We start from the raw sequence: 17,637 nt of genomic DNA on the forward strand, positions 1-17,637 counted from the left end.
ATTACCCTGATTAATATTCAACAGGCTGCAGTTTCAACTATGCAAATCCACAGTAAGTGAAAAAGGACAAAATAAAAACATCTGTGGATTTAGATTATTGCAACTGTGTATAACGTTTCACTTATGGATAGAAAAGGAACAATAAGCCCAAAGCCTTATGGCCGTTGTTTGTGCTTCCTTGTTTTAAAGTCACATCTACTGCCCACAAAAATGCTACAAAGTCAAGGCTAAAGAAAGAGAAGAATTTTATTGGGTTATAATTTACAGAGGACGGGGAGAGGGAAGGCAGGGCAGGCATCATTTTACACTTCATGTTTCTGTATTCTGCTGTTTTTGTTCTTGCGTCTGAATGCTTAGTTCCTCGTCTAGACGCTCTTTAGCTCGCACCACCTGGACACAAACACACAACCAAAATAATGATTGGAAACAAAGGGAAGGCGATTTTAAATTAACCAAATTAGACTCTGGTTCACTCAGGGGGTGAGAGATAAAATAAGTAACGACCGTCATTTCAAACTCGACCTCAATCGTTCAGAGAGTGGATTCACCTCACGCGCTGAGAGTCACGAGTCATAATATGATGTTTAACACAGACACAAAAAGAGATCTGATCATTGTTTGTTTGGAATTTATGAGGAAGACAAGTAAACAGAGTGATTTAGGGCCCTCCCAGCAGCCATTTTACATGACTGCTATAAGCTCTTTTGTAATCTGATGATTGTGGCCTCTAACTGAAGATGTTTTATTTATCTTGGTACTAAGCCTACACTGCTGCTTGAGCTACAATGAAAATCCTAAAGCACACAACAACTTCAAGTTCTGAGGAGACTCGACACACCAGAGTGACTCAGTCGGGCTTAGAAATATTTTACAAAACTGTTTGTACATTTTGGTGAGCTAAAAACATTTTTACTGACAGGCTACACGTACTAGGCTTAAAAAAACAACATCTCAGAGTACTTACTTTGGATTGTATGTAAAATGAACCGCCCACTGACTTGTCATTGACTTTAAACAGGTGCTCGTAGTTCTGGAAAGGAAAAAACAAACAAACAAACAAAAAAACACACTTAATGCTAGAGTTCAAGTAACAGCATTTGATCTTCGATTAAAAACATTGCTTTTTTTTCACAAAAAACGCTTCTTCCCATAACTGTCAGAGTGAAGAATAAAGAAAAACGTGGATAATACTGATGGACGAGCAAATAAATAAAATAAACCATAATTTCACGTGAATGCGAAAATATTCGTTCTTCATGTTAACTCTCAGAGCTGCAAATTCTTCGATATGGACTTTGCAGCACAGTTAGAGAGAAGCAACGTGTAAGACCACCATTTTGTAAAGATCCGACTAATCCTGACAATATTTAACGACCACACCACCATTTTAAATCCAAAAGGAGAGTTTTTCATCTCAAAACACAGATTCTGAGTTGAGAAAATCCTGTTTAAAGCAAACTTTTTCCCCTGCAGTTGGCGCTAGTGAGTTTCACGGTTTGCTGCTTTTAGGTAATAATAAAACCAATGTCTCCACTCATGTACACAGCGACAAGTTATGGGACATTCTTCGGGAAAATCTTGTTAACATGAAACAGATATTGACATGGCTAGAAACATCTGGAATGACCTGGCAAACACAAAGGCTTGATGGCTGCGCAGCTCAGTACTGACAGAGCGGGTTCGTACCTTCTGAATCTCCTCAGGGGTGAGCGTGGAGACGTTGAGGATTTGCTGTGCTTCTTGTAAACTCATCCCGGTGATGCTAGAGGCTGCGGCAGACTGCTGACCTGAACGGCTCCTGGCCTGCGCTGCTGCTTGACTGGCTGTGAGGGAACACATGACACACACACACACACACAAATACTGCATTTTATTAGACAACCAAAGAGCATGTGAGAGCAAAAATACTTTACATACAGCTGCAACTTGGGCTCGGTGACACTTTATCATTTTGGTAAACTCACAACGTTATCATTTCTGCTTTCCAAATGAACAATTTTGAGCAGGCTGTAATATTTTTAAGAGCATATTAATGATTAGTAATTTCCTCATGTAACATATAACATTTGAACATGTATCAACAGGAAGACAAACAGACACGTCCTAAAACAATTTTATAGGTTGATATGTTCTTTACTTACTTAGTCTATAAAAAACATTACAGTTTTCCTGAATGAAGGGTGCTGTCTTCAAATGACTCGTTTTGTCCACACAATCGACAATATCTTTTACATTTCTATGTAAAACACAGAAAATGTTTGGCATTTTCGCTCGACAAACAAACAGTTCACATATTTACTGTCTGTCAGTCGGCGGCTGATTGAGGAATCAGCAATCATTTAAAATATCACGTCTAAAATCACCACATATTATGAGCACGTCACGGATCATACCTGCAAATTCTTGCCGTAAAGCACGAGCAAATGCACGTCCCACCACCTGCGCTCCCATCACAATGATCTGTGCGAGATACTTAGCCTGCAGAGGAGACGGAAAAATACGGCTTGAAGATCAATCACAAGCAATGACAGTCATGGAGACCACGAGAGAGAGGGAAAGCCAGTCAGCTGTCATTATTGTTGGTACGTGACATTAACAGAATCAGACATCAAGCCAAAGAAAAGTAAGCTGATGTCAGACTGAGGCGGTCACTGCGCACACGCACGTGAAGGTGCGTTTGATTACAGCAGTAACAACTGCGACGGCATTTCCATACGCACCTACGCCCTGATTAGACACGAATTAACGTACATTTTGGTAAATTAATTTCTCTTCAAATCGAATTAGCAATGTCCCAATTACAAGTAGACAGCTTCCTTATGTAACGGCGTTGGAATAGTTGCTCATGCTAATGCTACCTAACACAACATCCTTCTGGCTCGACAAGGTCATATACGAGTTCGGATATATAAACGCAGCCATAATAAAGAGTATTCTTACCATTTTATAAATTTACACAACTACCCCGGACTGTGGGCGCCTTCTGTTGTCACACATGTACACCAACGAAGGTTATTGAAGGGTCAAAGTTCAAGGAAGCAACGAAAGCACAAAATTCAAGAAAATAACAGGCAGAAGACATTTCTAACACTGACACCTACTGGCAGGGAAGTCAAACTGCAGTCTCCTTTTCTCAGGCCTCTAACAGTATCGCCTTAATACCAGCCTTGAAATTGCTATCAAACTGCTAGTAAGGCGAGAGAAAAAGCCCACGTCAATATAATTTAAGCAAATACATTCGGGAAACTGCAATAAATCCTCTATTGCTGGATCGAAGTTTAAATATTATTATTTAAATATATATTAATATCTTAACATATTTGTCAAAGATAATGCTTATTGATTTATTTCCATCAATTGTCCCTGGTCAGATGTTTTAAAGACATGCTGAACAGGCGCCCTAATATTTTGCACAGTAAAGAACTTATTCAATTTGTTTCTCTATCTCTTATTTTTAAGCAAACATATTTTATGCATATATGTCACTTATTATGCACATTTATTCTACACGATGCACACATTTTTTGTGCCACTTATGGGCCCACTTTGTCCCCACCAAAGAGATCTTAAATGCTTACAAGCTCTGTGGTAAACATTTCAGTTCATGAGCCTTTCTCATATATTTATTCAGTATGACCACAGGACAGAGAGTACTGTATCCAAAAGGTGTTTATTGTAAGACAGTATTGAGAAAAAAAATCCACAGACCATTACTCATGTAAGACAGAAAAACATAACAATGCTTTACTCACTGTATAAAAAGGAAGTTGTTTTTTTAGCACAACGGAAGGCAAGTTAATCCAATCCCAATGTTACAAAATATGGCCATTGAGAATCACAAGCACATACAATATACGCCACACAAACACTGACGACAGCTGCAGTTCATGTGCACAACATGATGTGCATGAATCGATGGTTTATTTCAGTCCATCAGAGATTGTAAACTCAGTGGGTTCAAGCCTGGATAATTGTTATAGATATTGCTGTAGCCCTGACAGGTAAATTACACGATGGCTGCATTGTAAGTAATTAATACTGCACTGTTATTGTCTGACTAACATCATGATTACTCACTACTACTAAACATTAGAAGATTAGGCCATTTAAGAGAGGAATGCCACCAAACCAACAAAGATCACGATTAAAAAACCCACCAAACACGAAGACAATCGTCTCAGAGTATACAAAGGCCCCTCTGGTTTGGCTTTCAAAGCATAACAACATCTCAGTTTCATTGACCTTTAAGCCCTACTCATAAGACTATTATGTGACCACCGTATGACAAAACATTCAGTCAAATCAACCCTGTACACATACACAAGCACATCATCGTGTTAAAATGGCATCTAGCTCTATCATTGTCTAACAAAGAAAAGTAACCTTAAAGTTGTCGTCATTAGAAATTCCAGTTCATGGCCAAACATGAACACTGGTGACCCTGTTGTATCTTCAGTGTTACAGTAACCGTGTGTGTGTGTTTCACCTGACCGAACAGGAAGACAAAGGGTTTTTGTTTTCAGATGCATGATATTCACTTTTTCACTGTGAGCGTTACCCCCTCATTTTTTGCAACGTCACATCTTTCAGAGACACATTGTGGCTGAGTGTGTTCATAAGACTGGCCGGTAGAAAAAGCAAGCAGTGGTCCACTGTGGAAGTGAAAAACCTGATATCTTGAGAGCAGAAAATGACAGACTGGGCACAAGAGGAGCTCATTTTCATTATCATGCTTAAACTACGACCACATACCACAGAGGAAAAGAAAAGCTGTGCTAAAATTCATTTTTAAAAACAGTTATTTGTCGTCAGCGTGACCGGTAATGTAGCCTAAAGCAGAAGTTTTTATTGCTTTGATTTCCTTGCTGTTTAATTTGCCTTGCACTGACTTAGAACAGTGATTATTACACATGTATTTTTAATCTTACATGGAGGGATTTTTTTCCCCAAAATATCACAAATAACGTGGTGTCACTTTGCAGTCTAAATCAATATAGCAAAGCAATTACTACATCAGATTGATCCCATAATGGTTCCTGAAATATCTAACAAGTACAGCACTTTCATATCAAATTTCATGCAGTCTGACATGGTGAACACCAACTCGACGACGTGACGTTTGAGTTTTCCAAGCCAGATTTTGTGACACTTACAAACACCAGACGCCATTGTGGTTATTGTAATTTTCTCTTCCCAAATCACCAATACTTTCACATTTTACAGTATTGTTTGTGTGTGCAGGAGGCTGAGATTAAGCTGATTAAGCTAAGAGGTCATGTGGGTGGCGGACGCAAATGGCAATTCGGCATGTGATCTGTTCTCTCCTCTCTGCTGCTGGCACCACGATCGAACCAAAGGCGAGATGACGTCCTGTCTAGTCATCCTGGACGACACAACAGACACAGTTAGCAGAGGCGGATTGAAGGCATGTAATACATTTGCATTAACAAACTGTTGTTTCAGCTGTTTCAGTCACATTCACTCACCCACTCGTCTTCATCGACCCCCTCGAAGGACTCCTGAGGCAGCGGGTCGTCCATGTTCCCCAATTTAGCCACCATGGCACTAAGCAGCTGAACACACACACACGCACACACACATGTTCAAGTCAAGTCAGTTTTCAATATGTTAGCATTCAGTGTTAAAACATACCAGAAAAACACACTTGCTTTTATTCACTACTACATGTACATGAGGATTGCGACGTGGATAACATGTGTTATTAAATGCAGGACAAAGTGCGGGGTGTACAAGGGTACAGTGTTTCAGCTCATCCTCACTTCCTCTTTCTTCTGTTCATCAGTCTTCTCCTCCAGGTAAACAGATGAAGGCAGGTATTTCCTAACTGGAGCCTCTTTGGGAGCCTCACTCACTGAATTAAAGAACACACACACACACACACACACACACACACACACACACACACACACAGCATCAAACAGGATCCAACAGAGACATACAGATTGTAGAGATAAGCATTTTCATCCTGGTTGAGAGCTACTGTTAGACAAGGTCACAAGGTGTGTATACATATTCAAACTCTGGCCTGTGTTCACACCTGGCGTCATGTCTTTTGGCTTGAGGCTGATCTTTTTGTGTTGGCCGTTGGAGCCAGAGAGCCAGGCAGAGGCAGTCAGCGCTGGTTCCCAACAGACTGCTGTGTCTGTGTACAGGTCGTCCTGGAAAAACTCTTTCTGCAGACCCAAAGACACACACACACAGAGTTATACCTTCTAAAATTAAAGCCATTTATTAACACTGTAAGGAAGGTGACAGGCATGAATCCACCAGGTGGCACAGTTGGCTCACCTTGACCCGCGGCACTCTGAAAGCCACCGGCTCTATGGTGGTCTTGGTGAGCATTAAACCCACAGCGATCTCCACATCGCGCACGTTGCACTCCATCTTAGGCAGAAAGGCCAAGCCCTGCAGACAGGAAGCAAACAGGAAGTGTCACGTCCAGCATTGCAAAGATGCCACAGGTTTTAAAGACTGTACTGTAACCACTAGTACGAGTGCAGAGGTCTGGTGACCGACACCAGAGGGAGTTTAGCTGAGTACCTTATGTGGATCGGGGGAGTTGAAACTGCTGCACTCAAAAAAGTACGGAGCATCTGGGACTATCTCATAAATGAGCACTCTGGTATCACCCTACAAAACAAAAGAGACACACAACTTACATCCAAATCTTATTTTGTTCTCAGGTTTGGTTCAAATTATATATCTATATTTTACATTTGCTTACTTTTCCAGTGAGGATGATCACACTGGTGTCGGGGTCATAAAAAGGGATGAGGGTGGAGGGGGAGACGTCTACATTAGTGCTGGCTATGGCTCCAGAGGACAGGGAGTCAGCAGAGTACAGGTAGAGTCCTCTCTCGCTGCGACTGGAGAAGGAGGAAGGAAAGTAAGTCAGTGAGCGGCGAGCTTTTCTTTTGACTGACCCACCGCAGCTCAGATACTTTGAAGGCATCTGATTATGATGCCTTTGAATGCTTGATTGAAGTCCGTACAGGTGCTTTCTGAGCAGCACCACTTTCCCAGTCTTTTCTTTTCCCTGTTCCAACTTTTTTGATACATGTTACGGGTAAAACATTGAATGCCTTGTCTTTGTACTGTTTTCACCAGATATATCAACAATGATTAGAAAATTATCAGATTCTGTTGGATTTGTGTTTTACACAGGATTCCAACTTTTTAGAAATTGGGTTTGTATGTGGATATATTTGCCAAAAAGTCTTTGCCACACTCATTACCTGTTAAATCCTGACACCAACAGGTACTTGCCCTCACACACCCAGACCACACGAGCTCCCCTGTGGCCCTCAGGACCTGGACCCTCCTGACAAAAAGTTAAACAGCAAGAGTGTGTGTGTTTAAATAACGATTTCATTTGTGAATGAAACAGAAACAACCTGGATTTTTTTTACAGTGACTGAAAAACACTGTAACTCATTGCTTAAGTATTTACGATGGCTCTCAGATATTAGCTTACTGTTGTTGCAAAGCAGAAAAGAGAGAAAAGAAAACAAATTATAAAAAAAAAAGAAAAAAAAAGATACGTTTTGGCTGCTTTTCCACTACATAACATGGTTCTGAATGGTGGCTTAAAGGCTCTTTATGAACATGAATATTTTCTGTGTAAAAATATAAAGTAGTGACAGCGCCAGAGCAGAGGCTGAAGCCACACTCCCTGTGTGTGAGCTGTATCCCGAGCCCCTCCGCTCTTCGTTTTGGTAGCCGGTTGGGCCACACGTGCATGTTAGTTAATGCGAGCTATGAGTTGCCAAAGAATCAAACAAACTTGATTCTGGAAGCTGTAATCTCCTCTTAGTGTGTAAACAACTTGATGGGTACATAACATTACATGTCTGTTTTCATCTGTGACCAGAGTAGGAATAAATTTTCTTTTATATAGCATATTTAAAGAGATAAGTACTGTAAATAAATTTTAAATATGAGAGCGAACGAAATCAAACGGTTCATTTTTTTGCTTCCCCAGATACTCCAGTGTGTCGTGCATACCTGCACTGGGGTAGAGGCCTTGCGGGGGTCATAGATGCGAACTTTCCCGTCTTTGCAAACTGTGGCCAGAAGCTTTCCATCTGGGCTCCACGCCATCCCAAAGACCTGAATACAAACCGAATACAAACGAGAGGAAACAAGAAAAAGCTGAAGAAAGCTAAAATGAGCGTGGATGTCTTCACCTTAGTATTTGTAAACAAACCAGTAAATATTTATTATATAATGTATATCCATATCCAAATGTCCAAACAGTTGTGCAACCAGGGTTAACTCATTTCATCCTGTATTCAAAGATTTGATCAAGACGAGGTCACGTACCTGGTCCTGGTGTCCAGTGAGGAGCTTCACCTGATCCCCACTGTCCAGATTCCACAGTCTGACTGTGAGATCGTAGGATGAAGACACCAGCAGTCCGCTGGCCAGTGGGTGGAATTTGATGGAGTAAATCTTCTCTGTGTGGCCTACATGGGGACACAGCAGCTGTCAATCAACCTGACTTTTCACAATTCATGGAGATCTTTTCAGCAAAGTCCAGCAGGACTTTGGAGCTGCACTAACTGTTTGTTTGTCAGGGTTGTCAATCAACAATCTGTCACAGACAAAACTAAAGCGATTTCAGAAAGTGGGTCCGATCTTACCTTGCAAGGTGAGCTCAGGTTCAGTCAGGGTCTCTTTCAGGCCCCTCTCTGGCACCTGCCACACTCGGATCTTTGCATCATCACCAGCTAGCATGGGCAGAGACAGATAGAAAGAGATGGAGATACGCAGGTCAAATCACTCGTCCAGCTGCTAATGTTCACACCTGCACAGCACATGTATTCACTTACCCACAGCCAGTCGATGATTGTCAAAAGGGTCCCAAGAGAGGTCCACTACATTTACAGAGTTCTGAATGGTGGGCAGGGCTGTGTCTGGTAGCCTGCCAGGCTGAGAGCGCTGAAGACAGAAGAAGAACACACACAGCGGTCTCCGTCAGTTTCCAAAGTTGTTGAATCACGAGCGAAAACAGACACCCAAAACAGGGAGATCAGCCACAGTTTTTCTAAATCAACCTGACATCAACAGTAATTTAATTTCTAGCTCCATCCGTACCTCAAAGATGGCGATCTGGCCTCCGGAGATGGCGAGAGGCACCGCCACACGCTGGGGGTTGACACAGAAACCGTCGCTCTCGCCTGGTGTGGTCAGATTGAGGCCACGCAGGTTAGTGATGTGTGTGTCTCGGTGCATCACTGATCCCTGGATGTGACGGAACTTGGAGGTTGGCCCTGGATCAGAGATAATTCTCAATTAACAATCACTAAAGACAATCAACTTATTCTTATTAAGGCACATAGTGAAGAAAGCAAGATTTCAGGCGTCTGTCTATGTGTGTGTTTTTACCCAGGAGGCTGTGGATAGCCTTGGCGCTCTGACTGGGACTCGGGCTGGGGAGGAAGCCTGAGGAGAGGCCAGAGGTGGAGGAGGGAGAACGGGACGGGGCGGCGCTGCTGCTGGGAGTGGTAAGAGGACTGCTGGAGGTGGAGCAACCGCGTGCAGGATCCTGCAGTACAGTAGGGGTGGCTGTTAACTTGTCACAATAAGAAAATGGCTTTTACAACCCAAGATTTGAGTACCCCAGTAGCACCATTGTTCCTGATGGACAGTCAGTGTGTGTGTGTGTGTGTGTGTGTGTGTGTGGTACCTCCTTGCTCCCCCCACTGGCCAGCTCCTTCTTTGCAGGCACCTGTTTCGCTGGTGGAGCCTTCGGTTTGGGCTGTTTGTCTGGGTGAAGGCTGACTTTCTCCACCTGAGGACACACATAGTTAATTGTCTGAGGTGTCTATTGGATGAGACGTCTCGATAACCTTGTTGAGAGTGGAGATGTTTTACCTGCTTGTTTCCTCCATGCCACCACTCCTCAGCAGACATGGCTGCTGTTGTGCCCACTGTATCTGGGTAAAGGTCTTCCTGAAACTCCTGGCCTGAATGCTGGAAGACGATGGCGCACACGCAGATACACACACACGAAAACACCAATGCAAACTTACATTCCATAAATACGTTATGAAACTGCTGTATGACGTGTCAGCAGAGCTACGCATACACACACCTTGCGAGGGACTTGATAGCTGATTGGCACGACGCAGCTGTCGGTCAGCTGGAGCACACACATCACTTCGCAGGACATGACATCCAACGCCAGCTTGGGCACGAAGGCAACTCCTCGCGTTGGGGTGTCCATCAGACAGTGGCTCACTGCACAGATAAAATGTGGAGAGAAGAAAAACATCAGATACAAAGAGTGAGAGCTGTAAAAAATCTAATCAGACAGATGGCAGATGACCAGGTTTTACCTTGCGAGAGGAACGGCTCAGAGGCGGACACTTCGAAACAATCAACCACTGTGTCTCCCTGTATAAGACGGAAAGTCAGAAAAACATGCATGATGCATTGCTGTGACGGTCCTTAATGTAAGCTGTCGAGGATTTGTGACACAACTACACTATTTATTTACACTACAAATTTCACAGGTACAAATACGTATTCTTGAAAGTTTTCACTAGCAGAATGCATAATAAATGGGTATTGAGCTTACCATGCCAGCCAGTATGAGCAGACCAGTGTCATCGTCAAAGAGAGGAATCAGCGTCCTGAAAGCAAAGAGACCACAGGAGAAAATAATTGAGGGCACTGATGTAGTCCACTTATTATTACATAACTATTCATATTCGACACAAAGTCTGTGGGTTGAAGTTTTCCAAAGGCACCACTAGATGGAGCAGTAAACTCAAGTTTAGTGCTGAAGTGGTCAGAATAGACAAGTTGTGTGTGCGTGTGTGTATGTATGATCTTTATCTGCACTTTAGGGAAACAGTTGGAAAAAAAAAACAAACCTCTGTTGAACATGTTAAGTTAAACAAATGCAGTCAGTCAGTCACGTTCACTGTTGTATTCCTCAGTGCTTTTAACTTGGAACAAATGGCTAAATATTATCAAAAAGGAGAATTGCATAAAACCCTTGAGGAATATGTGTCGAATGGTTATGTGGTCAAATAGACAAAGAAAAACAGACCCAGGGCGAGAATCGCAAGTGACGATTATTTTCATTATTGCTTAATCTGTTCAGAATGTTTTCATTTAATTGCTATATTTTAGCCAACAAAAGGGCAGAAAATCATGCAACACGGCCATCGTAGTTTCCTAAAGCCAAAGGTGACGACTTCAACCCAAACATATTCAGTTTACATTTGCATTTACAAAGAAAAACATAAAATCCTCACATATGCTGGCCATATCTGCTTCCTCCTATATGTCTTCTCAGACATATGGCTTTGCGAGTTGATACTGCATGTTTCGTTTTATGTGTTTCATAGCTTGGAGCTACGTTGTTTGAAACACTGTATAACATTATCTGAGCTCGGTTTGAAATCTCAGTGGATTAACGGGTTAAATACAGGGTTTAACAATAATAAAAATGAGCTGCAATGAAAGAACATGCAGCATTTCAGCTTAAAAACTTTAACTTTAACTCTGATGATTAATCAATTAGCAAAATGGTGGCTCCCACCCACACGGGCCTAAACGAGGCCACAGTCACCTGCCTCCTCTTACGATCTGAAGTAAGAAGATTGAGGGATGAAGAAACTGAATGAGCTTTAAACTCAATGGAGAAAGCACAAGTGGCTGTAGTAAACAAACCAGACAGGAAACCACGGCTTAGACAGGAGGCATACTTGCACAAACACAGGCAAGACTGACAAATCTCCCTCAATCTCTCATTCGTATTGCAATGCCTCAGTCCCTCTCTCTCTCTCTCTCTTCATCAATGAGAGCTACAGACAAGGCGCGCTATGTTGTTTTCCAGACAGGAGAGTGGAGGAGAGTGGCGGCTGATCCGACCACTTCACATCGCAGGCCGCAGATAGGCTGACTGAAGTGGAGAGGCAGCCCCGGTGATTGGCTTATGATGATGACCTTGTGTAATGGCACCGCTCTAGAGGAACGCCACTCGGCTGCCTCCACATCAACTGAGAGCGACAGACCGGTGATGTAATGCTCCAACTATGACAATATAATGACAGACTTAGTTTGGGTATCTTAAGCAACATACTGCATACTGCATACTGACACGCAACGGTTTGTGCTGTGTACATGTGCAAGAGTGACAGGAAAAGAGAGTCTGACTGTATATTCGTATTCATATTCATTTGAAACAGAGAGAAGACTTTCACATTGTGACAAGTTAATCTACATGAAGGCAGGCCCACTCAGCCACTTAAAACTGGCTTGTGGTTTGTAATAGCTCACATCCCTTTTGTTGCGCTCACACGTTTTCCAGACTACAGTGACGATGAAGTTGTTTTCTTTCTTTTGTTACAGGTTTTTTATGTAATTTGGCTCCTGGCAATTTTGTAGTAACAGCAGATGGAGAAACAACTGAATGCCACACATGACTGCGAAGGCGTTAAAAGTTTCTGGTAAAGAAGTCAGCCAAGAGGAAACGTCTAGAAAAATGAAATAATACCCTGCATATTTGGATATAAGTTCTCTTTTGTTCATCCCAGAAAGGAAAACTGAAATAAAAAAAACAGATAATTTAGCATAGATCAAATTGTAAACTTTAAAAACTATATACATTACGACTACTATTCACACACTAAAGCACAAAAAACCCCAACAAAAAGTAAATATGTAAATACCGCCTATGAAGTGTACTGAGACAGACATACAGTAGTAACGACAGTGAGGAGACAGGGATGTCGGAATAAATAATTTAACACATTAAAAACTGTGGACCTGAAAATGGACCTGTCCCAGACCTGCACTTCCTCTTCTGATATCCCTCACTCCCTCCTTCTATCACAGGCCTGTGAAGTCAGCGAGGGGCGGCCACGCTTCGTTAGGGGCGACTGTGTGTTCCCATGTCGGACTGGGCCCACGGAGAGTCCCTGAACACCTCCATTCCCACACCCCTCTTGCTGTTTGTCTTCCTCTCCCTCACTCACTCTTTCCTGTCTTATTCAACAACACCACCACCTTGCGCCCCGCAATCTCTTGGTGCCTCCAGTCCTAAATATTTCTTCAAATTGCCTTCACTTTCTCTGCGGCCTTATCTCTGGGTTTCTCACAGTAAAACAGTCAAAGAGCCACTTAATAGGAGTGGAGCTCTATCGCTGATAATGGCTTCTGTTTACTATCGCCTTCATGCTCCATCTCACCGCCAGCGCATTTTCCCACACATACACGCATGCATGCGCATATTTAAGCACATAAATGTCCAAGTATACATATGTACATTAGCTGAGAAGGCAATGATGTATGCGCACAAGCATTTGTAAGAGCGCACATTTAAAGTCATGCAGGGTTAATTGTGAGACAGCGGACTTGCTGAACAGATCTCGGTCACGTGGGCTGATCATGAATGAAAAGAGAACTATTACAGACCTCTTTCATGCTCGCAGAGGAGCGGCTGTTAATGGAAGTGCGTGTAGTGCCGGATTCAGCCTGACACACTAATCCAGATATAAGCCCTTTTCAGTGTTGGGTGTGTGACTGGAACAGGTTTAACCACACACACACACACACACATCAAATAGACAGTCATCAAAACATATATTATTATATCATGTTATATGCAGTGTAGTAATAAAGTATCCAAATGTCATACTTGAGTAACAGATATCGTGCTGAAATATTACTTTGGTGAAAGTGAAAGTCGCCCACACGACCAGTTAAAGTCTTAACATACGTGATATTAAATGTACATAAGTATCAAGTAGAAACAAATTTTTCTGAATATCAGAATCAGAGTTTTTAAATCCAACTTGTGTTATAAAATTAATTTATGTACTCCTTTGGCTGCATCACAGCCAATCAAAGTCATCAAATAAATGTAGCGGAGTAAAAGTATAATGAAGCAGAAAATGAAACGAATACAACAAATAAAAATAGATTTTTTTACTGTACTTTTACCTATACATTTTTATACATTTTATGTTTTCCGTGTGGTGATAAAAGACAAAGTAAGCAGTATATAAGTAATATTTAACAAGAACAAGAAGAGGACTCAAAGGATTTTAGTCTCACACTCTCAGGGCAATCTGCACCCACTAACATCTCAACACCTCCAGTCCTTTGAACGCTCTACAATGAGCCGCCCGAAGCTCCAAAAATCCCCCTGGATTCAGTCTGTCACTGGCACTCTTCTCCTATCAGAGTTTACACAAAACAGAGAGAGGGAAGAACCCGCCTCCCATCCCGTCTGCCATCGCCCTCTCACAGAGACCCACGCCATAAAATGACCTTCTGCCCGTGACAGCAGCCTTCAGCACCAGCAGATATGATGGTATATTACTCTAATGTGCATCTGTGTGTGTGTGTGTGTGTGAAAGGATTCGAATCAGCCTCAGTACATTACGATTATGAGAACGCGTTGTCATTTGATAATGTAACAGATAGTGTAAATCAGTGAAACAACTGACTAATGGAGGGCCAAGACAAATGGATACGCGGATGACAGACGAATGGTGAGTGTTTGAGGGGCATGTGATTGGGCATCTGCAGCTGGGGTTGTGGTGGAGAGAGAGAAAAAAACCTGAGCAAAAATGTCCAGTCATTACACAACAGAAATGCAGAAAGTTAAAGTTAGCAAAATCATTTCAGAAACGCATTCAGGTGCAGAAATAAATACTGCCTTGTGAGGAAATGCTGTGCAAGTGCATGCATGTGCCTGCAAGCATGACGGAATATGTTAAAGTATGAAACATGCGCACACCGACGCACGCTGCACACTTGTGTGAGCACATATAGGCACGTCCACATGCTCCGATAGCATCAGACACACACAGCAACGTATTATATACAGTATGTAGGTGGAGTTAATGAAAGCAACTTGCACAGAGGTATAAGGTTATGAGACTGAGCTATGGCAGCTGATCAGTATCAGTGAAAGGGACCTTTCTTAGTTGTATAAGGTCGTGGTCTTCGGTTTGGCCAGCCTTACTGCTAAAAACACACACCAGACAGCAAAATATGCTCCAGTCAACAGGTAAGAGCTGGCCAGAATGCGGAGAGGAAAGCAGGAGGAGGCCTTTGGGGGATATAAAACCAAAACAAAGCAGCTGGTTGTCTAGCTCTCAGTAGTGTTTTTAAGCTTATGCAGGATCATTTTATTGCTCTTCTAAGACTGACACTCGCTAGAAGACTTTAAAAATCCCCATCAGCTATGTAAAGATATTTCAGATCTCAAAAACAGATCCCTCTTTTCTAGTTTTTCCTGTGGTTCCCCCCAAATTTAGGTATTTTTTTTTCATCTAAATCAATATAATTATAGAGGACATTCAAAGCTGTACACATTGTAAAGCTTTCAGAGGCAAATTTGTGATTTTTAACTATAGATCAAATTACAGGATAGCATTCAGATTTGACCAGATTCTAGTTGGAAAAAAAATCATTCTGAATCATCTTAACCTCAAACTGAAGGTGAGAGACATAAATCTCAGCAGTTGAAACTCTCCACAGCATTGGAAGCCAGTATCCATGGTCAAATCGGGGTCATAATCAGACTTGGAATAAATCTGCAGTCTCTACCACATAATTCAATGTTCATTCTATTTTCATTTGATCCTTTTCCTCTTCGTTGTCCACTCCTCTCTTCTTCTTTTATCAGTCCATTGGTTATATCATCCCGGTCAGTGGGAGTGAGTGAGTGGTGAGGCATTATCTTTGAGGGGTGAAGGGTCTGCTGAACTGTGAACTCGACCAGTGCACTTTATCAGCCCTCCTGCCTCCAACGACTGCAGGTCTGCAGCTTGTCCAGCTGTCCTGGCTGGCCTCTGCTGTCCCACTGGCCAGCGGTGTCTGAGAAGTTTTAGACTGAAAATAATATTCACCAATCAGCACTAAACACAAAGTACAGCTGAGGATGATGGGAATGGGAAACTGAAGGAAAAGTCAGCTAATCACCAAAGTTATTCAGCAACATTGTCTGAGAGCCATGAATGTGGTATCAAACTTTGCGCCAATCTCATCTGGTAGATGCTGAAACAATTCTCAGTGAAACCTTTGACCTGCCAGCTGCACTAGAGGAAAAATGAAGGGATTACCAACGTTCTGGTATCACGGTATTCTCTGGAGACCATGAGTGTTTAAAGAAAACTTGGACCCCAGTGTTGGACTGGCCAACTGACCAAGAGATATAACAGCAAGAGGTAAACTTGTACTCTTATCAATAAATTGTAACTGCAGTCTTTTTAAATAACATTTTAGGCCTTACTTTATCCCTCCAATGTGTGAGCACAATCAGCAGCAGATTAATAATGAGGCAGATCTGTAAATTGTAGTATAAAATTAATCAGTAAAAATATGTGGCATGATGAAAAGTTTGCTGTATCTAAACAGCTGTATCTCCCATTTAAAAGCGTGACCATATGAGCACATGCTTTTTCATTGAGTTATTTCCATAATCGCTGTCTGATGATGAAAGTTCATATGACCAGCGGATTATCAATTCCTTCTTATGAACCCTGCCCTCTTCCTGTCTTTATTGACAGAACACACTCTTTCTGTTTCAGTGTTATTACTCTTGTGTAAGGGAGTTAGACACAGCTAATGGTTTTATACACACTTACGCTGCAGGCAGGAGGGTGTTCACATTACCCCGACAATGGAAGGACTGGTGCGGAATAATCCACTGGTGATTAAATGGGATTCATAACGGAACAAAACTGGAACTGTATAACCGTCTCCAGGATGATAAATCCTGGGCTGGTTTCTAGTGTTGTGCAAATATGTGAAATAAAAGAAGATAAATCCTTTCCCGTAGGAGATATATGAGGGCATTTCAGAAGATTATAGGAAAAGTCCTCTAAACAGCATATAAAGGGCTTTGGCAATAATTAACCCCTTCAAACGTTGAAGCATAACATCCACCAAAAATGAAAGTGTGCCAGAAGCGAACTAAACAACATATCACAGGAGATGAACTTTGTCACCTTTGTAAACTCACAAGATCACAGATATAAAAAGCCTCTGCACTCGTGTGGTCTGAATGTGTATAAATGTTTCCATTAACAGCATCAGAGCTCCAAAGCCAGCACCACAGAAAGAAACCACAGGGTCACAGTGAGGGTAACTGCAATCCAAGCCTTTGACTCCAATGGTTGAATGCTGCATTGCAAATTCATTTTCTTGCCCTCGTTTGACACTGATTTTACCTCTCATGAATTATCGTTGTAGTAGCTGAGCTAAGAATCACTTGAAAGACACATTTCAGAAGAAAATACAGAAACAAACGTCTGTCATTGTTTTTTATGGATTTCCCAAAATTGTTCTTCTTGTCTGGATTCAAAATGTTCACTGTCCACTGCATGAGAACAGCCACTTTTAATGTTTTTCCAAGTTGACTGTGACTGTATTTCCTAATAAATTGAGCCAAAAGTGATGTATGTCCTCATTTGTTTTGCATGAGATAAGAAAAACATAAACCTTTTATTTTGTGTGAAAATATAAGCTAACAAAATGTGTTATTAACACTGACAAATCACATTAACAATATGAATAACATGAATTAACAATAACATTTACATGCTGAACTTTGGTCATTTCCAGCTACCGTCACTGGTTTAATTC

General features: G+C 41.8%; 1 protein-coding gene across 3 annotated transcripts in view; it reads right to left on the reverse strand.

Annotated features, from left to right (window-relative positions):
* Window positions 1–228: 228 nt before the first annotated feature.
* The window catches only part of LOC124072958 (mitochondrial import inner membrane translocase subunit tim16), a 106,453-nt gene continuing 89,044 nt past the window's right edge, over window positions 229–17,637 (reverse strand). Inside the window, exons 10-31 of one of the 3 annotated variants that reach the window (XM_046414772.1) lie at window positions 10,604–10,658; window positions 10,362–10,419; window positions 10,118–10,263; window positions 9,898–9,996; window positions 9,710–9,814; window positions 9,409–9,568; window positions 9,118–9,293; window positions 8,853–8,961; window positions 8,664–8,750; window positions 8,344–8,486; window positions 8,026–8,130; window positions 7,257–7,342; window positions 6,746–6,887; window positions 6,562–6,651; window positions 6,310–6,426; window positions 6,059–6,194; window positions 5,781–5,872; window positions 5,487–5,573; window positions 2,394–2,478; window positions 1,687–1,823; window positions 965–1,030; window positions 229–390 (exon numbers count right to left, since the gene is read on the reverse strand). In XM_046414772.1, the coding sequence (XP_046270728.1) occupies window positions 310–390; window positions 965–1,030; window positions 1,687–1,823; window positions 2,394–2,478; window positions 5,487–5,573; window positions 5,781–5,872; window positions 6,059–6,194; window positions 6,310–6,426; window positions 6,562–6,651; window positions 6,746–6,887; window positions 7,257–7,342; window positions 8,026–8,130; window positions 8,344–8,486; window positions 8,664–8,750; window positions 8,853–8,961; window positions 9,118–9,293; window positions 9,409–9,568; window positions 9,710–9,814; window positions 9,898–9,996; window positions 10,118–10,263; window positions 10,362–10,419; window positions 10,604–10,658 (2,362 nt within the window). In that variant the 3' untranslated portion in view covers window positions 229–309. Of the gene's footprint in view, window positions 391–964; window positions 1,031–1,686; window positions 1,824–2,393; window positions 2,479–2,940; window positions 3,090–3,651; window positions 5,384–5,486; window positions 5,574–5,780; window positions 5,873–6,058; window positions 6,195–6,309; window positions 6,427–6,561; window positions 6,652–6,745; window positions 6,888–7,256; window positions 7,343–8,025; window positions 8,131–8,343; window positions 8,487–8,663; window positions 8,751–8,852; window positions 8,962–9,117; window positions 9,294–9,408; window positions 9,569–9,709; window positions 9,815–9,897; window positions 9,997–10,117; window positions 10,264–10,361; window positions 10,420–10,603; window positions 10,659–17,637 lie in introns of those variants that run through there. The other 2 variants (XM_046414770.1, XM_046414771.1) reach the window with 2 other exon arrangements.

The sequence above is a fragment of the Scatophagus argus genome, chromosome 16 (genome assembly GCF_020382885.2).
Source record: "Scatophagus argus isolate fScaArg1 chromosome 16, fScaArg1.pri, whole genome shotgun sequence".
Lineage (NCBI taxonomy): Eukaryota > Metazoa > Chordata > Actinopteri > Scatophagidae > Scatophagus > Scatophagus argus.